General features: G+C 46.3%; 1 protein-coding gene across 1 annotated transcript in view; it reads right to left on the bottom strand.

Annotated features, from left to right (window-relative positions):
* Positions 1–20347, bottom strand: part of BRSK1 (BR serine/threonine kinase 1) — a 435735-nt gene extending 415388 nt beyond the window's left edge. The window contains exon 1 of the mRNA XM_078650957.1: positions 20236–20347. Within this exon, the coding sequence (XP_078507083.1) occupies positions 20236–20347 (112 nt within the window). The remainder of the gene's footprint in view (positions 1–20235) is intronic.
* Positions 20348–21688: the final 1341 nt, after the last annotated feature.

The raw sequence follows: 21688 nt of genomic DNA, 5'->3' as shown, positions 1-21688 counted from the left end.
ATCTTATCAACATTTTATTATCCTGCTTTTGTTCTACTGTGTTCACTGAACAACAACTACACTGCGTCTTCAAGGTAAACATTTGTTTCAAGTTGTTTACCTGCTTTTGTTTCTCTGCGTTGTTCCAGACTTTTGCTCGTGCTTTGTTAACTTTCAGAATTGTGGAGCGTGCTCCTCAGGAGTCTTGTGGAAGTTACACGCACAATAATATTCTCCAGCCTCCTGTCTGACGTGCATCTTGAGGCAATGCAATAATTCTCGAGACTCTAGAAGCGCAATCATATCCTGTATCTCTACGTTGCGTATGACGCGAACACGCATATGTGGTGGCCATTTTTTTATGCTTCTTCTGTTACCTTGACATCAACGTAACGGAGAAGTGCATTTTCAGTCGGTGCTGAGTTGTTGGAGTTTACAATACTGGCAGAGAAGGCTGATCACCGGATACTCTTGTTTTGTTTATATTTTTTTACCAAGTATGTCAGCACTATATTTTGCACTGTTTGTTTTGATTATAAACAAATTGACTTGTTTTCTGTTCACCACTGCAGAGTTTGCACATTGTCTACTACACTTCTGTTTTGACCGTTTGGATCATTATAAGTCTGAGGAAAATAATTGTGGCATTATGCAATTTGATCCTCCCTCTAAGTTTCTTCAAAGTAAAGGGGAGCCACCTATACCATGGACACGGTGGAGAGAAGAGTTTTGAACTTATCTGAAGGCCATAGATGGGGAAAGATTTTCTGCAGAGAGAAAGAAAAACATTGTCCTACATTCGTTGGGTACCGAAGGACAAGTGTTATTTAGAACACTTCCTCAACCTGATGGGAGTGGAGACAGAAATGTGTTTGATGGTGCTATGGCTCGTTTGGGAACTAGATTTAAACCTACGTCCAGCCTTGGATTGGAAAGATTTAAATTCTACACGAGGGCTCAAGAAGACTCGGAATCCTTTGATTATTTTCTTACTGCTTTGCGTTATCTTTCTATAAATTGCAATTATGGCCCCATTACCGATGAGATGATAAGAGACCAAATTATTGTTGATACCAAGAGCAAAAAAATCCAAGAACAACTATGAATTATGAGTGACCCAAATTTGAAAGATGTCATTATTACTGCTAAAGCCATGGAATAGTCCAACAAATGGGTGAAGTCTCTAGATAAAGAATCTAAAGGAAAAGTCGAATATGTTTGCGTTGTTAAGACTGATGCACCATCTACTTCCTTGGGTGGTCAACATAAATTTGATGCACCATCTGGTGCTATAGGTGGTCAACGTTTTTTAGGAAAATTGATAGAGAATTCCATTGTTTTAGGTGTGGTAGTGTAAACCATGGAGCATCATTTCCTAGATGTCCTGCCTTAGGCAGAGAGTGTAAAAAGTGCGGAAGGCGTGGGCATTTTGCCAGTGTTTGCAAGAGTTATTCCACAGGAAACACTTACAAAGGAAGAGTGTCCTTTTTGAATGAGGAGGAATTTGATGAAGCAGTATGTGAAAGGGGGATCGTTGTCTCCATTACTGATTTTGTGGGGAGCATGAAAATTCTTGCATTTCTTTAAAACCACCTAAGTGTTCTGTACAAGTTCTTGGTGTAACTTCAGATTTCATGGCAGACTCAGGGTCACCATGGACAATAATTACGAAAGAATATTTCATTCATACATTGAAGGGTATTGTAAGTCTTCAAGATCTTAAAAAATCTGATATTATTGCTAAGGCCTTTGGTGGTTCTGTCATTGATATGGAAGGTTATGTTGGAGTTGATATGAATTTCAAAGAACGTGTTGCGTATGTGAAGTTATATGTAGCTGTAAAAGGTGTGAATGTGCTCGGTTGGAGGGATCAGTGGAGTCTAGGAATTATTCTCAACCCCAGGAACTCTGAGCCCGTAATGGTCATCACAGAACGTCTACATGGAGTTGATGTCATTAAGAACATTGTTGCTTCAAGTGATGTTATTAATGAAATTATTGATTCTTTTCCCACAGTATTTTCAAAGAACTTGGGAAGACTCAATAACTCCAGCCATAGAATAAGGTTGAAAGAAGGTGCTATACCAATTAAATAAAAATTGAGAAATGTACCAATTAATGTTAGAGGGGATCTCAAACTTCTTCTACAAAATCTCATTGATAATGACATTATTGAGGAAATTGAGTCCTCTGAGTGGGTTTCACCCATTGTTCTAGTTTGCAAAGCTGACAAAAGTTTGAGGCTATGTGTGGACTTGAGAGCATTAAATGCGAATTTGGTTGTGGATTGTCATCCCCTACCAAAGATTAATGAAGTTGGGTGCATGTTGGAGGGGGCGAAAGTTTTCTCCACTTTTGATGCGCAATCGGCGTATCACCAGATTGTTTTGACTGACGACTCTAAAGAACTTACTGCATTTCTCACACCGGAGCCAATACAAAAGGATGCCTTTCGGTTTAGCCTCTGTGGCGTCAGTTTTTCAGCGAGCTGTGCATCACATTTTCAGCAATCTAGATGGGTACGTAAAATGTTTTCAGGATGACATACTTGTATTTTCTCCTAATCATGAGTCCCACAGAGAACATGTAATAGAAGTTTACACGCGTGTAGAGTCACATGGCCTGACTCTAAAGGATAACAAGTGTAAGATGTTTTGCAGTTCAGTTGAATATGTAGGTCATACTCTCTCCGGAGATGGAGTTGTTCCAAAAAAATCCCTTGTTGAGGCCATAGTAAAAGCTCCACCTCCGGACAACAAAGAAACACTGGTATTTACTGGCCTATGTGCATACTACAGTAAGTTCATTAGGGGATTTGCCATTAAAATGGAACCTCTGAGAGAACTCACTAGGCAAAGAATGGAGTTTCATTGGGGGGAAAAACAACAATCTGCTTTCTGGTTAATCAAAGACGAAATTGTACAAGCAGCCACTTTGAAACCTTTCTGTGTAAACAAACTCTGCATTGTTACTGTTGATGCCAGTGAGTACGGTCTTGGAGGGGTTTTGTCTCAAAAAGGTGGAAAAGATGAATGGTGTGTAGCGTTTGCTTCCCGCACCCTTAGTGAGACAGAAGGAAGTACTCCGTCATTGAGGAAGAACTCTTGGGGTGTGTGTGGGGAATTGAAAATGTTTTAAACTTTCTGTGGGGAAACCGATTCCTGCTGAGAACGGACCACAAACCTTTGGTATCAATTTTATCACCAGGTGGAGTTCGTAATGCCACTGCACGTATTAGCAGACTCATGTCGAAGTTACAAGAGTATAATTTCTCTGTAGAGTATGTTCCGGGTAGAAGCAATGTGACCGCTGACTGTCTTTCCCGTTTGCCCTGTCCTTCTGAAGAAAAAGTAATTGTGAATGATGAAGTAGAAGTTGTTACATCTTTAGGAGATTTTGTAGCTAAGGAATTTTCTGCTATAACTGAAGATTCTTGGAAGGGAAGTACTGTGGAAGATAAAAACTGGAACCTTTTGAAACAGTACATTTTAGAAGGTTGGCCTAGTGAGATGAGATCATATCAGCAAGTGTCCAATGAATTAGAAATCGAGAGTGATCTCATCTTTAAGTGGGGTAAATGTGTTCCTCCAGAATCTATGCAAGATGAAATTCTCATACTTGCCCATGAGAGTCAACTTGGGATGTCATCTATGAAAAGGTTAGTAAGATCCAGTTTTTGTTGGCCCAGCATGGACAAGTTGGGTAATAGAGTTGTAAGGGATTGCCCTAGGTGCATCACTAGTGACAAAATGTTGAGAACTCATCCTGCTCCTTTGATACCTGTTTCTTGGCCAAAAAATCTCTGGCAGAAGCTGGTTTTTGACATTTCGGGTCCATTTTACTGCTTACCACAAAATGCCTGTTTTGCCTGGCTCTTGTGCTAATTAATTATCATTCTAAATGGCCTGAAGTTGGGTTTGTCTCATATGCTACATCTCAGATTATCATAGAGTTTCTTACGGAAGTGTTTGCTCGTGAGAGAAGTCCTGAGGTCCTGATCACGGATAATGGTGTGCAGTAGAAGTCCCATGATATGGAGGATTATCTTCATTTGTGTGGTGTTAAACACACTACCACTCCCCTGTATGAACCACAAGGAAATGGTCAAGTAGAAAAATGTAATCGTGTTCTTAAGGAGTGTGTAGAGTGGGCAAAAACGACTGGTAGTGAGTGGAATGAGGCTTTATGGGAAAGATTGTGGATGCACAGGATCACACCCCATTCTGTAACTGAGCTTAGTCCATTCCGTCTTTTGAGAGGTAGAGAACCGGTATCTAAGTTGTGTCCCTGGTGGATTAAAAAAATGAAGTAGCTCTGTTTCTGCTGAATGTCACACCACCTCTTTGAGAGTTAAACAGCACCAAGATAAAATGAAGTCATATCATGATTCTAAATGGAAAGTTAAGATTCCTGCGTTTGTTGTAGGTGACCTAGTAAGAATACTTAAGCCTGGATTTGTTGCTAAAGGTTCTTCCAAGTAGGGTCCAGCTCGCAGAGTAGTTAAGGTCAATCTTAATAGTATTGTGGAATGTCAGACATGTTGTCAGGTGTCAAAATGGTTCAGGTTGTGTTCCACTAGGAAGTGGAAGGGAGATATACTCCTTAAGAAGCAATTTCTCTAATCACTCTGATGATAATGCTCATCCTGTTTTGGAAGGTTCTTCTTCTTCTCACAATCTAACAGATAATAACTCTGTAGCATCTAGAATTAAAGCTACCAGGAGAATCATCAACTCCCCTGTTAGATTTAGGGATTACGTGTAATTTATTTCTTCGTCACTTTTCTCTTTATTTTTTTACAGGGGTGAAATGTGTTATATTCTTTGTGTTCTTGCATGTTTCTTTAATGCTCTATTTGTACATGTGTTTATGCTTGAAACCCATTCTGTAATCTGTTGCTATGGTTCATGCTGTTCCATGCAACAGAAGTTATGAGGATTTCTACTTGTGCAGTTGCTCGTACTGTGCTGCCTTAAATAAAGCTTATCTTTATTTTTATACATCCTGGTTGGACAAGTTATTACACATGGTCCCCACCGGGCTGTAATGCACAGCCTGGATGAGAAGATACCCAGGCTCCCAGTCCCTGACTGAGCACCGAGTCACGGTGCTCAGACACATCACGGCGGTGATATCATGGTGGCAGCAGCGTCGTGATTGGCTATGGGTAACTTGGGTGCTTCCTGCTTCTAGTTCACACAGGAGCAGAGGACGGAGGACAGGCGCCGGCCTGCCAGCAGGTAAGTGAACCTTTCTTTTTTTTTTAAACACACTCCACACTTCCAGCCCCACTACTACTGACCGGGAGCAGCCCCACTGGTAACGTGACTTCCACAACTGCAACAAAACTCAGGATTAGCCTTAGAGAACTGGCCAAAGTATTCTAAATAATATCTCTACAACCAGAAGTAATTGTGCAGGTGATGCCTGCTGAGGAGCTGAAGCCAAGCCCAAGTGAGGCCTCTAGAGGTGCAAACGATTCTCATAATGAAACCTACAGAACTGGACACATTACTATAAATGTGGCCTTGAAAAATGGGCACCAAGTTCTGTCACCAACAGTATTGGACACAGTGTTCCAGATAGGGTCTTGAAAATCCAGACACAATGTAAAGTGTTCATTTAATCAGGGTATTCAGCTTCATTTACAACAACTACTTTCTATCGTGCTCCAGAAATCAAGATGGGTAACAACAACTCTCAGAACGAGTGGCAAGTGCAATAACCTAGGGCAGGGGTTCCCTACCTTTTTGCACCCCTAGGAAATGTTTGATTAATGCTTGCACCCCTACAAAAGTCGCTGGATTCCTATTATGCATGCAGTACATACTTTCCCTTTGTCGCACCCCCTTAAACGCCATCACACCCACCCCCTCCCCCCCCCCCCCCCCCCCCCCGGTGGGTGAGTGCTCCCCAGGTTTGGGAAAGCAGAACATGACATTTGGAGGTCAGTGGCAGGGCCGGACTGGCCATAGCGGGCACCGGGCAATCCCCCGGTGCGCCGCACGGGTGGAGGCCGGTTTTGGGCCCCTGGGGGCCGTTTTGGTTACAAGGCCGTTTTTGCAGCATAGCTGCAAAATCGTCCCTATACCAAAGTCGGCTGAAAACCGGCCCCGCAATGAGCTCGGCAGCACCTCCAGCCCCCTCGAGTGGGGAGGGGGTGGGGCGGCCGAGCACTTTGCCAGGGCCGGTTGTGGTTCCCAGTCCGACCCTGGTCAGTGGTCTAGTGGCCCTGAAATAATATGGCCAGCAGGAACTTCTGCGGCGGGGACAGAAAAGGGACAAGTCAGGACGAGGAGAGTGGCTGCCGTGCAGAGGGAGCTCTGCATGAGCAGGCCTTTGTAACTGCCAGGCAAACGTTGAGATTTGACTCCGTCCGTTCTTTCAAGTGGGGTCTCCTAAAAGATTTGTTACAAATTTCACACGAGCGCCGTGACCCGTGCCTCTAGGAGCATCCAGAGATAACAGCAAGTTGGTCCAGAACATGGACCTGGCACAGTAAAGGAGTGTCCCCATGGCTGGGATGACAAAAGCATTGGGTTGCTGCCAGAATGCGGAGGATGGTTTCAGAGGACGAGAAGACACATAACCTATCATTTTTTCTACTGGAGTGGCCACGTTATTCAAGATGCAATTACATTTTAGACAAATTAAAACTGAATTAATGAATCACCGACTTATAAATCACATTCCTGATTCTAAGTCAACACATTACAGGAGGTATCTTGGCCACTTATATGTAACTAAGTTCGAAACAGATGAGATTAGAGAAGTATTCTGAAAACTGTGTAAAACGAAGTGGTCCGCAGAGATGGAGTCAGACTATTCCAGGCTTCAACAGTAACAAAGTAGAAAGAGCGACCACCTTTCCTGGCTTTTTACAATGCATAGAGTCTGGAGCAGATTGGCGGAAGCAGAACTTAAGCATCTTACTAGGATATATTGGGTGAAAATATTTTTTATGTACATTGGATCTTACAGTGGCTGACACAGTGACAAATCCATAAGTCTTTATTGTGACTGGCCTCGATGGATAGGGTAGCATGTCTCAAAGGGGGTGGATGTCCCATCTGCCGTTTTTGCATTGTTGCCTGTAGCACTTGTAGCACAGTGTACAAGATATCTGCTATGTTTGTGATGGAATATCCTGTCCTCAAAACCCTTAATAAGGCCCATAATGTCTTAAAATTGTATGATAGGCTATTACGCACAGCATTAAATGTGATGTACCTTCACCTCGCTGACAGCTCTCCAGCAGGTGGTTGCATTTACGCATGCAACATCAGCTCACTAATATATAACCCTACTTGACTTTGTGAAGCTACTACGGTCCAGAGCTTCGAGCACAGTTCCTTCACCCTTCAATATATTAGGAATCAATATCTAGACATAGGATCCCTGAACCTGTTGTCTTTGTTGAACGCATTTATGCTTTCAGTACCTCCAGTGGCACAGCTAGGCCTTTTGCTGCTCTTGGCAGTTCGCCAGCCTTTGCAGCCTTGCAGCAGCCGTAAGTGCCAGGGGGTGCTGGTGATCGAATACTGGGTTTGCCACCCCATGCAGCTGCAGCCAAGAGCTAAACCAATGAGTACATCACACGCAGCCTGCACGTGCCAGAGGACACAGACCCAATATGGCCTATTGGCTTTGGATCCCTTGCCCCGCCTTATTCCCAGATGGTGCTGCCTCCTCCCGCCAAAGTGAAGGGCACTTTGTGCCTCAGTGCTGAATGCATAAGTATGGCTTGTGCACACGGCACGCCTCCCATGCCCATATAATGCACAAGCCAAAACTGCAAATTAAACATCTCTTGTGGAAGCACTCTCTCCTGTGCTCCCAGCAGCAGATTTGTGCATATTCCAGAGAGGCAAAACCTGGCCTCATCTCACTATTGGCCTGCTCAATCTCTGAGGGACTCTACTCGGTTGCCTGACTGTCTGTTTTGTTGCCACCCTCCAGGTCTTACCAGGTCTCATGTTGGATGCTGAAACCTGCTTTTATTGGGATTCCTCCTTTATTGATTCTTTTACCCCAATGAAACATTGTGGCGTTTCCTGTGTAAATAATGTGATTTGTTGACTCAACCTCATGCTCCTTTTTTCCACCATCCTACACTTTCTGTCCCTTTATCTTACTCCTGTGGGTTCTTTTTCAACTCTGCTTTCTCCATTTGTCACTGTTTTTCAGCCTTTCTCTTCATCCTTCATTCTCCCTTCGCCACTTTTTCCCCCTTGCTCTGGGTCAAAGTCTCAGGGCGAAAAATAAATCTTAGTCATCATCAAACATTGCCACAAATTAAGCACTGTCACCAGATGAACGAGTGATTTTTGAGATGCTACCTTTGAGTAAACTTTGAACCCCACACTGTCCGGTTGGTGGCAGAGTCAGATTGGGTCTACAAATAAGGCCATGCCACAAAATAAAAGTGGCCCCTATTAGTTAATTAAAAAGCTAAAGTTGTGGCCCATGTTTGGAAATTGGGGCAGTTTTGAACATGTAAAGACAAGCTGTACATATATTTTTCAAGATATTGAAGACTGATCTGAGCTGCTGCCGTCTATGTTTGTTTTATTATCAGGGAAATCAACAGTAAACACTAGCCCATCAGACCATAAAACAGGCCCACAAGCAGCCCAAAAACGGGCCCCCACACTGTCACTCACCTGTCAGACCTGACGTCGGGCAATGTCTGATTGCCCTGGATGCCAGTCCGAACTTGGTAGGTAGAGGAAATTCCACTGGCAGATTGTCCTTTGAAATCTGAATTTCCTTCAGCAAACTGAAGATTTTTGATCACCATTCAACTCTAAATTAGATCTGTAGGCCATTGTATGCAATAGCTCCTCATATGCACCCTTCCCTTATCTGTCCTGCTTTCCCCTCAACCTGCTCTGCTTCGTCTTCTTTCTCTTTGTCCTCTTCTACTCCCCCTTCCTTCCCCCATTTGTCATCTTCATCTTTTCCCTCTTTGTGTTCTCTTTTTTTTTGTTCTCTTGTTCTTCATATTCTTATACTTTTCTTCTTAAGACATGCTCAAAAACGAATTTGTGAACTCCATGGTTAAATTCATTCCTTGCTTACGCCTCCTCTCTGGACATAGCTATAATTGGTGCAGCAGATGCAGTGGCACTGAGGCCCCAGGTGAGAGGTGCTCAGTGTACCCCAGTTAAGACTGACTTACACTTCTGCGCTCGAGGACAAGGAGTCTGTTTTTCTTGCTTGCATTACAACACATGCAATGACATTTTCTCGTCCTTCAAACTTTCCATGATTATTTTGTCTAATATGTGTGTGCTGCAGGGCAGGGTTATGTTATGTTTATAGTGCACTAATCACCCAAGAGGGTATCCAGGCACATGGGCAGGTGTGTGCCCCTGGTGTTTATTAGAAGAGCCAGGTCTTCAGCTTCTTGTGGAACTCAAGAAGTGAGGCGGAGGCTTGATGTGTTGAGGGAGGTCGTTCCATGTCTTCTGTGCAATGTAGGAGAATAAGCGACCTCTGGAAGTTAGCCTTGAAAAAGACATGTGTAATGAGAGAAAGGGTGAGTCGGACTGGAAAGCACCTCTGTAAGTGACTTTACCCATCCATGCTGCCTCTTCAGTGCCCTTGCCTGTCGGTAGGTTTTGCTCATTTGAATAAAGCCTGGAGAGGGAAAGCCTTCTTCAGGAGGAGGTACAGTCTACTCGAGTGGGCTCACATGTTCATTTCATGTGTATCGCAGTATCGCCCACATATGGATGAAAGACTGCGATCAGAGCGTGCATACTTGGTGGTGAGGATTTAGCACACGGCACTTCCTCTTGAGATCGGTCCATCCTTTCTGGGCCGTGATCCTCTACAGCACATAAACATTCCTCTTCTTTTCTCTTCCATTCTTGCTCAGTCTGCCAGCTAGCCTGCCCTCTGGTTCACAGACTGGCACTAAGTGTCTCCAGTTCATCACACCTTCTTCTAGTTCTTCTGCCTCTCTCCTTCCATCCATACTCCCACCGGAAGTGGCTCTCCACCGGTTCACCACCATTGGTGTCCTATTCTCTAGCTCCTCTTCCTGGTGATTTTATTTCCTTCTTCTCACCTGTGCTCTTTTTTTTGTTTCCCACCTTTTTCCATTCCACTGAGTCTTCTTTTTCTCTCCTTGCCTTCTCACACTGTTCCTTCTTTCAGTTTCTCTCCCATTCCTTTATCCTAGGCCTCACAGCATAGTGCCTTAGTCTTTTCTCTCCTTCACAGTCTTTCTCCTTCACTCTTTTTGAATTTCCTTCCGTCTTTTTTATATTTTCTTACTTTCTTTCCTCTTCCTCTAGTTGGATCCTTTTTCCTAGTTTGCTTACCTCTGTCACCTTCCAGTTCCTGTGCCCTCCCTTCATTTTCTAAGGTTTCCTTTTATCCATGCTTCTTGCATATTTCCCTTCCCCTGAACTGCTTCCTTTTTTCACTTTCCTCCTTTCTACTTTCTTTCTTTCCTCCCTCCATTTTCACGTCCTTCCTTAGTTATTTCCCATCTAACTTACATGTTTTCTTCTTCTCTTCTGGTTTCCATCCATTTCCGCTTCTCTCTATCCTTCCTCATGTCCATACTTTCTTGTTCTTTTATTCTTTAGTTTTTTGTATTGGATCACTCTTTTTTTATTTTCATTCCTACCCTATTTGTTTTCTTATTTCTTTCTTTCCTACCTTCTCTTTTTTTAGGTCTCGCCTAGCGTTGCAGCGCATGCGCTGCTAGATTGGAGAGAGATATTGTGGATGAGAGGTTTTCAGAAGGGGACCTTTTAGCTTTTCGTAAAGCTTTAAAAACCTTTTTGTTTTAATAAACCAGCTATCTGTTTCTTTATCTGTTGTGTTTCCCTGTAGGTGTTGCATACTACCTGACATGCGCCAGGACGCCCCTTAGCTGGGGCAGCTGTGCGCGATACAAATGCATGTAACATAACATAACATAACTTGAAGCCCCGCCCCTCTTTTTCATTGGCTGGCGTCACCGTTTATGCTAAACGGTGGCCTGCCATTGGCAAAGAGTTTTTTTTGTTGCCGCCCTTTCGCCTTTTCGTCCGGCTCATCCAGACAGGATTGTCTGCTTTGCGGCTGTCGCGAAGCAATTTCTTATCTTTATGAGGCCAATGTATCATGGCAATAAAAGCTGTCTTTGCCAGAGATGTGTGTCCGAGCAAAGCCCTTTTACGACGCGTTCTAAGAACAGAAGGTACGACTTCCTTTTCCTTCCTCTCACGTTTTAAGCAGCGCCAAGGTTATGTTAAGCTACAGGTTCCATTTGGTGTGTGCACTTTATTGAAAAATCGATGCACAGCACACTTCTGTAGTGACCAGATTTTAAAAACCAAAAATCAGAATAGTCCCAAAAATAGAAGGACTGCCACGATACATCAACCAGCAGGTGCAGAATGAAAGCGCTTGTTTACACAAACACTGACAACAAAGCAGTAAGGGAATTAAATGCAAAAATTAAACCTAGTATCAAACTTTATTAAATTGTTTTCTATTAAGATCTGCAAACTGTCCAGCCCTAAAACGTGCCTTCCTCTGTGTTCAGTTATCCCTATCTGAAAACTGAGGCATGAGTTACATTGGCAGAAATCTTCCAGGGTGTTGGGGCGGTGGGGTGTGGATTGACCCTGCAAATCCAGTACGCCTGGTCACCATTCACTTTTGCCTCGGCTCTCCGGTCCGTGAAATGGCCCCAAATTGGTTTCTGGGCATTGTCTTCTGGCCCTCCATCTCGGAGTACCTTTCAGACAGACTTCTATTAAGATTGCAGTCTGGCTAAGTTTTATAACTACGAACCAGATCTAAGCGGTTAGGGGCGGGGGAGGGTCTACTAGATTATACAAAGGCAGACTTTTTAGGATGTGAAGCTCCATTCCAGCCCCATTACAATCTCAATTAAATACGATCATTTATGGCGAGGAACGCGAGTCCTCAGGGAGATGTTCTCACCCTCAAGTCTCATTGGTAGAGGGTAACAGTAGCATTATGCCGCCTCCTGCACGCAGATAGGCACCAGCCTTTAGGGCAACCCCATACCTCTATTACTGCCTGTGAGATGCGAGACTCGGGGGGCGACGCAACACTTTCCATTGGGGCCACCGTCATTTTGTGTTTTGGCAGCTGCTGCATGTATTAAATCCTGTGCCCGTTGGGCCGGGGTAGCAACAGCAGGAGCTGACAGAGCAGAAACTGGCCTGCGCCACCGGTGGATGTTCACGCTGTGACGTCACCATCGCAAATTCTTGGGTTTGATTGTGCAGTGGCTTCTTCTTAACTTTCTCCACGATAGGCAAATCCCCCTGTGACTTCAGCGAACGGGCTGTTCTGATTGGCGACTACTTCTCAGTCAGCCTGGGTGCGAGTACACATTTTCTGAGGCTTGCCCAGTTACTGTGCTCTTTCCTTGAGCACTGTATGGAAACTATGTAGCAAACGTGTTTAACTGTGTTTAGATTGTCTTCATGTGCTTTGAGGGGTTAGGGGTGGCAGAAACGTCATCCAAAAAGTGCTTTGGCGCACTTTGCAATTATATTACCAAACGCAGGGGTGCAGGTAACATACGCTCGACGAGAGATATTTAAAAAAAATAGTTGTGTATGGTATGAAAAACAAAACAAAAACAAAAACAAAAAACAATGTCATTTACAATGTCAATAGCTCAAACTAATGCTAGTACGAGACCTATTGCATTGTAAATGCTTGTCTTTCTCACATCCTCTCATTTCATGACTTCCCTGTTTCTTACCTTTGTTTGCACTACCTTTCACTTTTGTCTTTTTTGGTTTACTCTGCTTTGTTCCTTCTTTTCTACCATCTCTTTCTCTTACTTTTCCAATATCCTTCCCATGCATATTTCAGATCATTTTCTATAAGCCAGGAGCAGCAAATTGCATTCACAATAGTGCCGAAGCAAGCGATTATGGAAGACAAGCGGACACCATAGCACATGACACTAGGGTCAAATTGTACTCCCAAAACAGGAGTCTTTGAGGACCAACCATCACTGAAAAACATGGGAACAAAGGGTTACCCACTACCAATACTGCCTATTCTCTGAGAAGCAACACTATGTTGCAAAGAATTGGAGCCTGGGGGTACTCACTAATGCAAAAGAAAAGACCCTTAGAGGGCAATTCCAAAACATGGAATCTGAGAGGCAATATCATAATCTAATGTATGGGGCCCTGGGGACACCCACTATTCCATAATAATAGACTCAATCAGTGCATAATTTGAGCCCGTGGTTACCGGTGCTCAGCACTGGCACTTACTCATCAACACCGACGTTTTTCATGAGCACCAGTTAAGGACACATACATTTATGGTAGGAACGGGGAAATTAAGTGATTTGCCCAGGATGTTAAGCCAACACTGAGACTCAAACATGGTTCCCCAGCGCTGAAGTCAGCAGCTCTAGCCATTATGCCACATCCTCTCCCCACCTTCATGGTTAGTAGTTGGTTCTGTTTTAGGTGGCGCTAACAGGAGAAAGGGGCTGGTGCAAGCTACCTCATAATGAGAGCCCCGGCACTCAGTTGCTTTACAAATTAACCACTGGACACCATATTACAAAGTGTAAAATCCCAGAGATACCCACTACTCTAAAGTCATAGACCCTGAGAATCAACACCATATTCCAAAAGTATGGGATCCAAGGGGCACCAGGACTCACAAAGCACAGACCCTGAGAAAGAACACTATATGCCAAAGCACTGGACCCTAGGGGTACCGACTTCTCCGAAGTCATAGCCCCTGTGGAGCGACAGCATACTGCAACGCATTGAGCCCTAGGGGTACTCACTACAGCAAAAGATTAGAGAGGCAACATTTTATTCAAATGCATGGGACCCTGTGGGCAGTAACTACTCCACTGTACTCAGTCCTGCGAAGTTATTCCCTATTGCAAAGTATGGGGGCTGGGGGTACCTGCTCCTCCCAAAGAACAGACGTTCAGAAGCAAGACTATACTCCAAAGCATGAGACCCTGGGGACCCCAATAATCCAAAAGAATCGAACCTGAAAAGCAACACCATATTGCTAAACATTGGACCCCTGGGTGCCCATTACTCCCAAACCACTGGACTCAGGGGTTCCCTTAACTCAAAAAGTATTGAACCCTTTAGGTCCATAACGGACAATTCCAGAACTCTTCCCAATATAATTCACCTTGCTGCCAAAATGGATTCTCCTGTCGCTGCTATTACCTTGGATGCCGAGAAAGCATTTGATCGAGTTAATTGGGATTTTATGTTTAGAGCGCTTCGTTGGCACGGTTTTAGCCCCACTATTCTCAAATACATACAACTACTTTATTCTGACCCTAATATAGGTCCATAACGAACAATTCCAGAACTCTTCTCAATATAATTCACCTTGCTGCCAAAATGGATTCTCCTGTCGCTGCTATTACCTTGGATGCCGAGAAAGCATTTGATCGAGTTAATTGGTATTTTATGTTTAGAGCGCTTCGTTGGCACGGTTTTAGCCCCACTATTCTCAAATACATACAACTACTTTATTCTGACCCTAAAACTTCCATCTGGGTAAATGGTGCCCAATCTACCTACTTTTCTCTCCATAGAGGAACCAAACTGGGTTGTCCATTATGCCCTCTTCTTTTTATTTTGGCGTTAGAGCCCTTCCTTGAGAAAATTAGGCGGTCCCCTTCTTATTCTGGCTTTATTTATAAGGATGTTGAAATTAAGTTTACTGCCTACGCTGATGATATTTTGCTCTACATCTCAAATCCCACACACGCTCTTCCTGCTTTCTTTTCTTTACTAGATGATTATTCTTCAGTTTCTGGCTATAAATTAAACATAGATAAATCGGAAGTCCTTCCCCTCAATAGGCTTTGTCTTCCTTATATGTTCGAGGGTTCGGGTTTTAAGTGGAATCCCAGATTAGTTAAGTGTTTGGGTGTCCTGTACGCCAAGACCATTACTGAAACCATCAAAATTAACCATTCCGATATTCTTAAAAAACTTTCCTCTCTTATAGAACGCTGGACTCCACTTTTTCTCTCATGGTGGGGGCGCTTATCCACTATTAAAATGATGCTACTTCCCATTGTTAATTTTTATCTTTCTATGCTTCCTGTCTCCCTTCCCCATTACTTTTTTAAATCCATCAATAGCCTCTTTTCGAAATGTTTATGGAATAAACGTAAAGCTAGGGTCTCACTTCTCCGTCTTCAACAACCTAAGAACCAGGGTGGTGTCAATTTTCCCAATATCTCACGCTTTCACTCCGCCTTTACCCTTAAACAAATCTGGCCTTTTCTCGCAGACTCGTCCTCTTCACTCGCAACGGCTTGGAGCTCTTTGGAATTAGCACAACTTACTCCTTTTTCATTCCTTACTGCTACCAGGTTATCCCAACCTCCTCAAAAGTTTATCTCTCCCATTTTCAAGCACTCTAAAGCCTTAACGCTTCTACTTTTCCGTTTCTTCTCCTCCCCTTCTGATTTTCACTTTGACAATCCGTTATGGTATAACAAATCTCTTAAGCTTCACAGTCGAGCACTCTTTTGGAAGGAATGAATTGATAAAGGAATTCTCACTTACAAGCATCTAATAACCGGTGATTCCTTAACAACTTTCCATGATCTTCGTGACTCCTTTGGTATTTCCAACAAATACTCTTCTCAATACACATTGCTTGCCCCTGTACTGTCCTCCGTTATTTTGCGAGATACTCCAACTTCCTCTGAGTTCCCTCTCATTCCCTCTCCACCTGACTTCCACATCCCTTATAGAGCCTCAAACATTTATAAATTACTTTCTCACTCTCCTATTGATAGGCCCAAGTCTAAATTGGAACTCGTGTGGGAATCAGACCTTGGCCAAACCTTCCCCACACACATTTGGGACTCCATTTGGTCTGAAATTCATTCAGTTTCCCACTCAGCTAGCACCACACAGACATTTTACTTCTTCTATAATAGGCTTTACTATACTCCTACTGACTTGTTGAAATGTAAACTACTAGATTCCAAAAAGTGCTGGTCTTGCTCCTGTGATAATAGTGACTTTTTACACATGTTTTTCTTTTGCCCTCAGGTTAAATCACTTTGGTCCAAGGTTTGGTCCACACTCAATAATATTCTATCAACTGATGTTCCATTTGATATTGTTTATATTTTCCTGGGTGGGCTGGCTTCCATTTGGAATGTTCAATGTCATGTTTGTAAATTCATTGATCTTTTTATTGCAGTATCATTTCAAATTGTTACCACTAATTGGAAGGATACTACGAAAATTGTCTACAATGCTTGGTGGAATCTGTTATGCCATCACCACAGACTTGACCGCGCATATGCTACATCAGTTTCTTTATTAATTAAAAGAGATTTATTGTGGTCTCCCTTAACGGAATTTCTATCTAGACATGTTCCCTGACCACTCAATATTTCCTTTTCTTGACCCTCCGAACTCACTTAAGTTTTGTTCATGAGATGATGTATTCTTTGTAGCCTTCTCCCCTCTCTCTTTTTCCCCCTTTTCTCCCTTCTTTCTTTCTCTCTCTCCCCTCCCACAATGAAAAAAGTCATAAAAGCATTGTTCATTGGTATATGGTTCACCCCTTTTTGGGGTTAATTTTCAATTTGCATTACTATTCTCGGTTTTCTTTTACCTATTTGACATATGTAATGATGTTTTACGTTGCATTGTTTCTACTCAATAAAGCTTTTTAAACAAAAAAAAAGTATTGAACCCTCATGTCTCCATTTCTACCAGTACATTGGACCCTGGGGATCACCTTACTCTCCAATGCATTGAATTCTGGGGATCCCATTACTCCCAAAGCACTGGACCCTCGGAATACGCATTACTCCCGAATCATGAACCTTAGGAGTGCCCATTAATCCCAAATCATGGACCGTGAGGGTTCCCATTACTCCTAAATGATGGACCCTGAGGGTTCCCATTACTCCTAAATCATGGACCCTGAGGGTTCCCATTACTCCCAAACCACTGGACCATGGGGTTCCCATTACTCCTAAATCATGGGCCCTGGGCTTCCCATTTCTCCTAAATCATGGACCCTGAGGGTTCCCATTACTCTCAAACCACTGGACTCAGGGGTTCCCTTAACTCAAAAAGTATTGAACCCTCATATCTCCATTTCTACCAGTACATTGGAACCTGTAGGATCACCTTACTCTCCAACGCATTGAATTCTGGGGATCCCATTACTCCCAAAGCACTGGACTATCGGAATACTCATTACTCCCAAATCATGAACCTTAGGAGTGCCCATTACTCCCAAATCATGAACCGTGGAGGTTCCCATTACTCCTAAATCATGGACCCTAAGGGTTCCCATTACTCCTAAATCGGGGACCCTGAGGGTTCCCATTTCTCCTAAATCATGGACCCTGAGGGTTCCTATTACTCCTAAATCATGGACCTTGGGGGTTCCCATTACTCACAAAACACTGGACCCTGGGGTTCCCATTACTCTCAAATCATGGACCTTGGGGGTTTCCATTACTCCCAAGTCATATGACCCTGTGGTACTGATTATTCCCTAATGATGGACACTGGGGTTTCCATTACTCCCAAAGTGCTGACCATGATAATCCACACTATATTGCAAAGCAGAGGACATTAGGGGTAAAGTACGTCCAAAGCAGGGGTCCGATGTGGCCAGTCAAGTTCCATTAAGGATTAGAGAATTGGGGCAAACCACATCACCAAAGCAAGAGGCACCAGCAGCAGTAACTGGGGAGACCACCCAGGTGTGAACAATACCCTACAGGACTGTGTCTGTGGGATCAAACTACACGCCGCAAAGCAGAAGACCGCTGATTTCATAAAAAAAGGTGCCGTGAAGGGGAAAGGATCAATCGGTCCCTGTGCATACAGGTAGCTCACACCCCTCTAGGATGGGTACATTTCATGTCGATTCCAGTCCTTGCATGCACACAAACCAACAAGAACAACTTTTTATAGATAATTCTTCCAGGAAATAGTCTTTATTTCGTTTTTTTCATAAAAGACACATCTAGTCAACACGTGTTTCGTCCGGCCTGGTCACCTAGACTTCCTCAGGGCTTCGAAAATGCGAAATAACCATGGGAGTCTAGTCATCTTCCGCTAGAAAGCGGTTGCAATAGATTGTCACGGTAGTGTTATAATAATGATAATAATTAGTCATTATTAATTATATAGCTGATTTGGGGTTTATTTATACTCTGAGACTCTATTCATCTCCGCATCGGTCCTATTCAAACATGCACCCATCCGTCCAGCTATACTTCTTCTAGCCAGCCCATTCCTATATCTCTCCATCCAATGTCCTATCTGCCTGTCCATCCATTCATCTGCCCATTTATATGCGTGCGCAATTGTTAGTCCGTCTCTTCATCTATCCATGTATCCACCAGTCTATCTAGCCAACCATCCACCTGTCCTCCCATCCTTCTGTCATCTATCCATCTATCCATCCTTCCTCCGCTTGACTGTCTTTTCATCCATCGTTATGTCATTCATCCATCACCTGCAGCATTCCCATGCGCAACTGTCTTTTTATCCGTCAGTCATTCTGTCTATCCACCAGTTTATCAATCCATCTATCCATCCCTCCACCCATTGGCTTTCTGTGGGTCTGTCCATCCATGTGTCTGTCCAGCTATGATTCTATCCGTCTGTCCTCAGGCCCGTCCATCCTCGCTCGGCTCTGTGCAGAGCAGTGTGCCTTCAGCTGGGAGGGCAGTACCTGGCGCGCCGCTCATTGCATCTACCGACAGCAAATCAGAGCCTCCCCTCGGCATCCCTCCCCTTCCACCGCCCATCCCCCTCCACCACCAGCTCCTCTGGGTCGGGGAACTCTTCTCGCCGGATCCGGGGGGTGGGAGCCGGGGGACAGCCGGGGGAACTCTTCTCATCTGATACGGAAGGGTCAATGAACGGACTCACACTCCGGCCGCTCACTCTCTCGAGGGGTTCCCCAAGACCCCCAAAGGCAGCACGTCACGGATCCTCGTACCCAGCGGCTGCGAGGGCCACTGTACTTCCCATCCAACCCCTCCCCAACTCCGCCCCAAAAGCCCCCCCCATACTCCCCCCAGCCTGTTCTCCGCGACAACAACCTTATAAAATGATGTATATAGCACGACACGAGCGCCTGTGGAGCTCCAGAATGAAGGCAATAGAAGTCCCCCATCCTGCTCCAACTCTCGCCCCCCCCCTCTCTCGACTCCTCTACTAGCGCTCTCTCCTCCTGGACTGTCCGGAGCCAGCGTGTCCGGTGCCTGGGGGCATTGATCAGGACCCCAGCAGCCTTCTCTCCCGGCCTAACCAGAGCCTGCCCGGCCTGTGCCTTGGAACCCGCTGGTCACATCTCAGCACACTCCTCTCCCGAACCTGCCCAGCAGGTGCCTAGGGGATGCCGGTGAAATCCCAGCAGCCTTCATCCTCCTGGACGGTCCTGCGCCTGCCCAGCAGGTGCCTCGGGGTGCCGCTGAGGTCCCAGCACCCTCCTCTCCTGGGCCTGCCCACCGGTGCCTAGAGGGTGCCGCTGAGGTCCCAGCAGCCTTCATCCTCCTGCACGGTCCTCCGCCTGCCCAGCAGGTGCCTTGTGGGTGCCGGTGAGGTCCCAGCACCCTCCTCTCCTTAGCCTGCCCACCGGTGCCTAGGGGTGCCGGTGAGGTCCCAGCACCCTTCAGCCCCCGGAACAGTCCTGCGTCTGCCCAGCAGGTGCCTAGAGGTCTCAGCAGCCTTCATCCTCCTGCACGGTCCTCCGCCTGCCCAGCAGGTGCCTCGGGGTGCCGGTGAGGTCCCAGCACCCTCCTCTCCTTAGCCTGCCCACCGGTGCCTAGGGGTGCCGGTGAGGTCCCAGCACCCTTCAGCCCCCTGAACAGTCCTGCGCCTGCCCAGCAGGTGCCTAGAGGTCTCAGCAGCCTTCTCTCCTGAGCCTGCCCACCGGTGCTTGGGGGCGCTGGTGACATCCCAGCAGCCTTCATCCTCCTGGACGGTCCTGCGCTTGCCCAGCAGGTGCCTTGAGGTCTCAGCAGCCTTCTCTCCTGAGTATGCCCAGCAGGTGCCTAGGGGTGCCGGTGAGGACCCAGCACCCTCCTCTCCCCTCGGACCTTCACACAGGATGAAGCCACCTCAAGTCCAGACCGGCGCATTACACCTCCTGAGTGGAGCCTGCCCGAGTGGTACCCGGGCTGCGCTGGGCCGCAGCACCCCATCCATCCCACAGCTGCGCGCAGCAGGCACACAATGAAGAGCGCGCGCGGCCCACCTGTTTGCCCTTTGCCCAGGGTCTTCTCCAGCCGGTAGGGTCCCACATACTGAGCATGCTGCACCGGCGGTTGGAAGGGGTGCACGCCGCCGGCCTCCTTGGCGCCGGACATGGTGATGGGGGGAGCGCCGCCCTGCTCCGGGCCCTCCGCCGCTCTCAGCGCCGAACAATGGGCTCCGCTGTAGCACCGATGGCCGCCCGACGCCGTGCCTCGCCCGCCCAGGGCTCGCCGGCCCCCGGGGCTCGGTCCCAGGCCCGACTGGGGGGGAGGGAGTGAAGGGGGAAGTGGGTCGCCGCTCTGCTTTGCTGATGCATCCAAAAGGGGGAAGGGATGGGAGGGGGCCGAGAAGGAGAAAAGGAGAAGGGGAGGGGGTGGGGTTAAGGGGTAGGGAGGATGCTACTCTCCGGGTACCAGCATCTCGGCGAGGAGGCTGGTCCCGCGGCCCCGGGATGTGGACGGAGCCGGAAGATGTTACAGGGATGCTGGTACCTCTCTCCTTCGGAGGATCTCTCTCTCTCTCCCTCCCTCCTTCCTCCTCTGCAATCTGCACCTTCTCCCTCTCTCCCCCTCCCCTTGCATCAGCATCCGGGGATGCAGTGACAGCTACAATTACTTTAACCCTTTCCACGCCCCTGCCTCCGCCTCCAGGTCCAGCCTGCTGGGGCATTCGCCAGCTGCAGGGCGCGCGCACGACCTGCTCCTCCGTGGACGGGAGGGGGTCCCAGGTTATTCGTAGAGCAGCGAGGGGGGCAGCTACGGAATTAGATGAGATACTAACCCGTTCCAATAGGCAGTCAGCTGAGAGCCCCACCCATCACCCCCAGGAGAGGCGTGGGAGACACAGGAAGGAACGGTCGGAGGGGTGGATAGGGGGCGGCGATGTGCAGGAAGGGGACGGGGGGCAAAAAAGGAAGCGGTGAGTAGGCCGCAGGGGGAGAGAGGGCGAGAAGTAGGTGTGATGGGGCGTGGGGGACTGGGAAACAGCTGGGAGGCGAGTGGGCGAGAGGACCATGGAGAAACAGTAGCGTGAAGCGAGGGAATCGGACGCGGTGAAAGGTGAGCAGAAAGGGGGCCAGGGAGAGGTGCGTGGAGAAAGGGTGAGGGGTAAAGAGGGTCAGGGGAAGAGAGTGAGGGCGAATATGAGATATGCAGCAATGAAGGGGACGAATAGTGAAATAAAGAGGGTGGAATGGCTATTGAGGAAGTGGGCGTGAATCACAGAAGCGGGAGGGGTGAACAAAAGGGGAAGGGAAGAGATGAAAGGGGCAGAAAGGTCAAATATGGGAGAGATGGTCATGAAAGGGCGAGATTTTGATCGATACCTTATATCTATTGATCCAAACCTCGATCTGGTCGACTGAACCTTTATTGCCTGTCTTGGAAGGAAACAGTACACCTATCTGCAAATTAGTGCACCCAAGAAAGGACTCTACTCTCAAAGATCACGGACAA

This window comes from Lissotriton helveticus, chromosome 7 (assembly GCF_964261635.1).
Source record: "Lissotriton helveticus chromosome 7, aLisHel1.1, whole genome shotgun sequence".
NCBI classification, from domain to species: Eukaryota; Metazoa; Chordata; class Amphibia; order Caudata; family Salamandridae; genus Lissotriton; species Lissotriton helveticus.
Note: the sequence above shows the minus strand (reverse complement) of the source record. Positions and strands in the feature narration are given on the sequence as shown.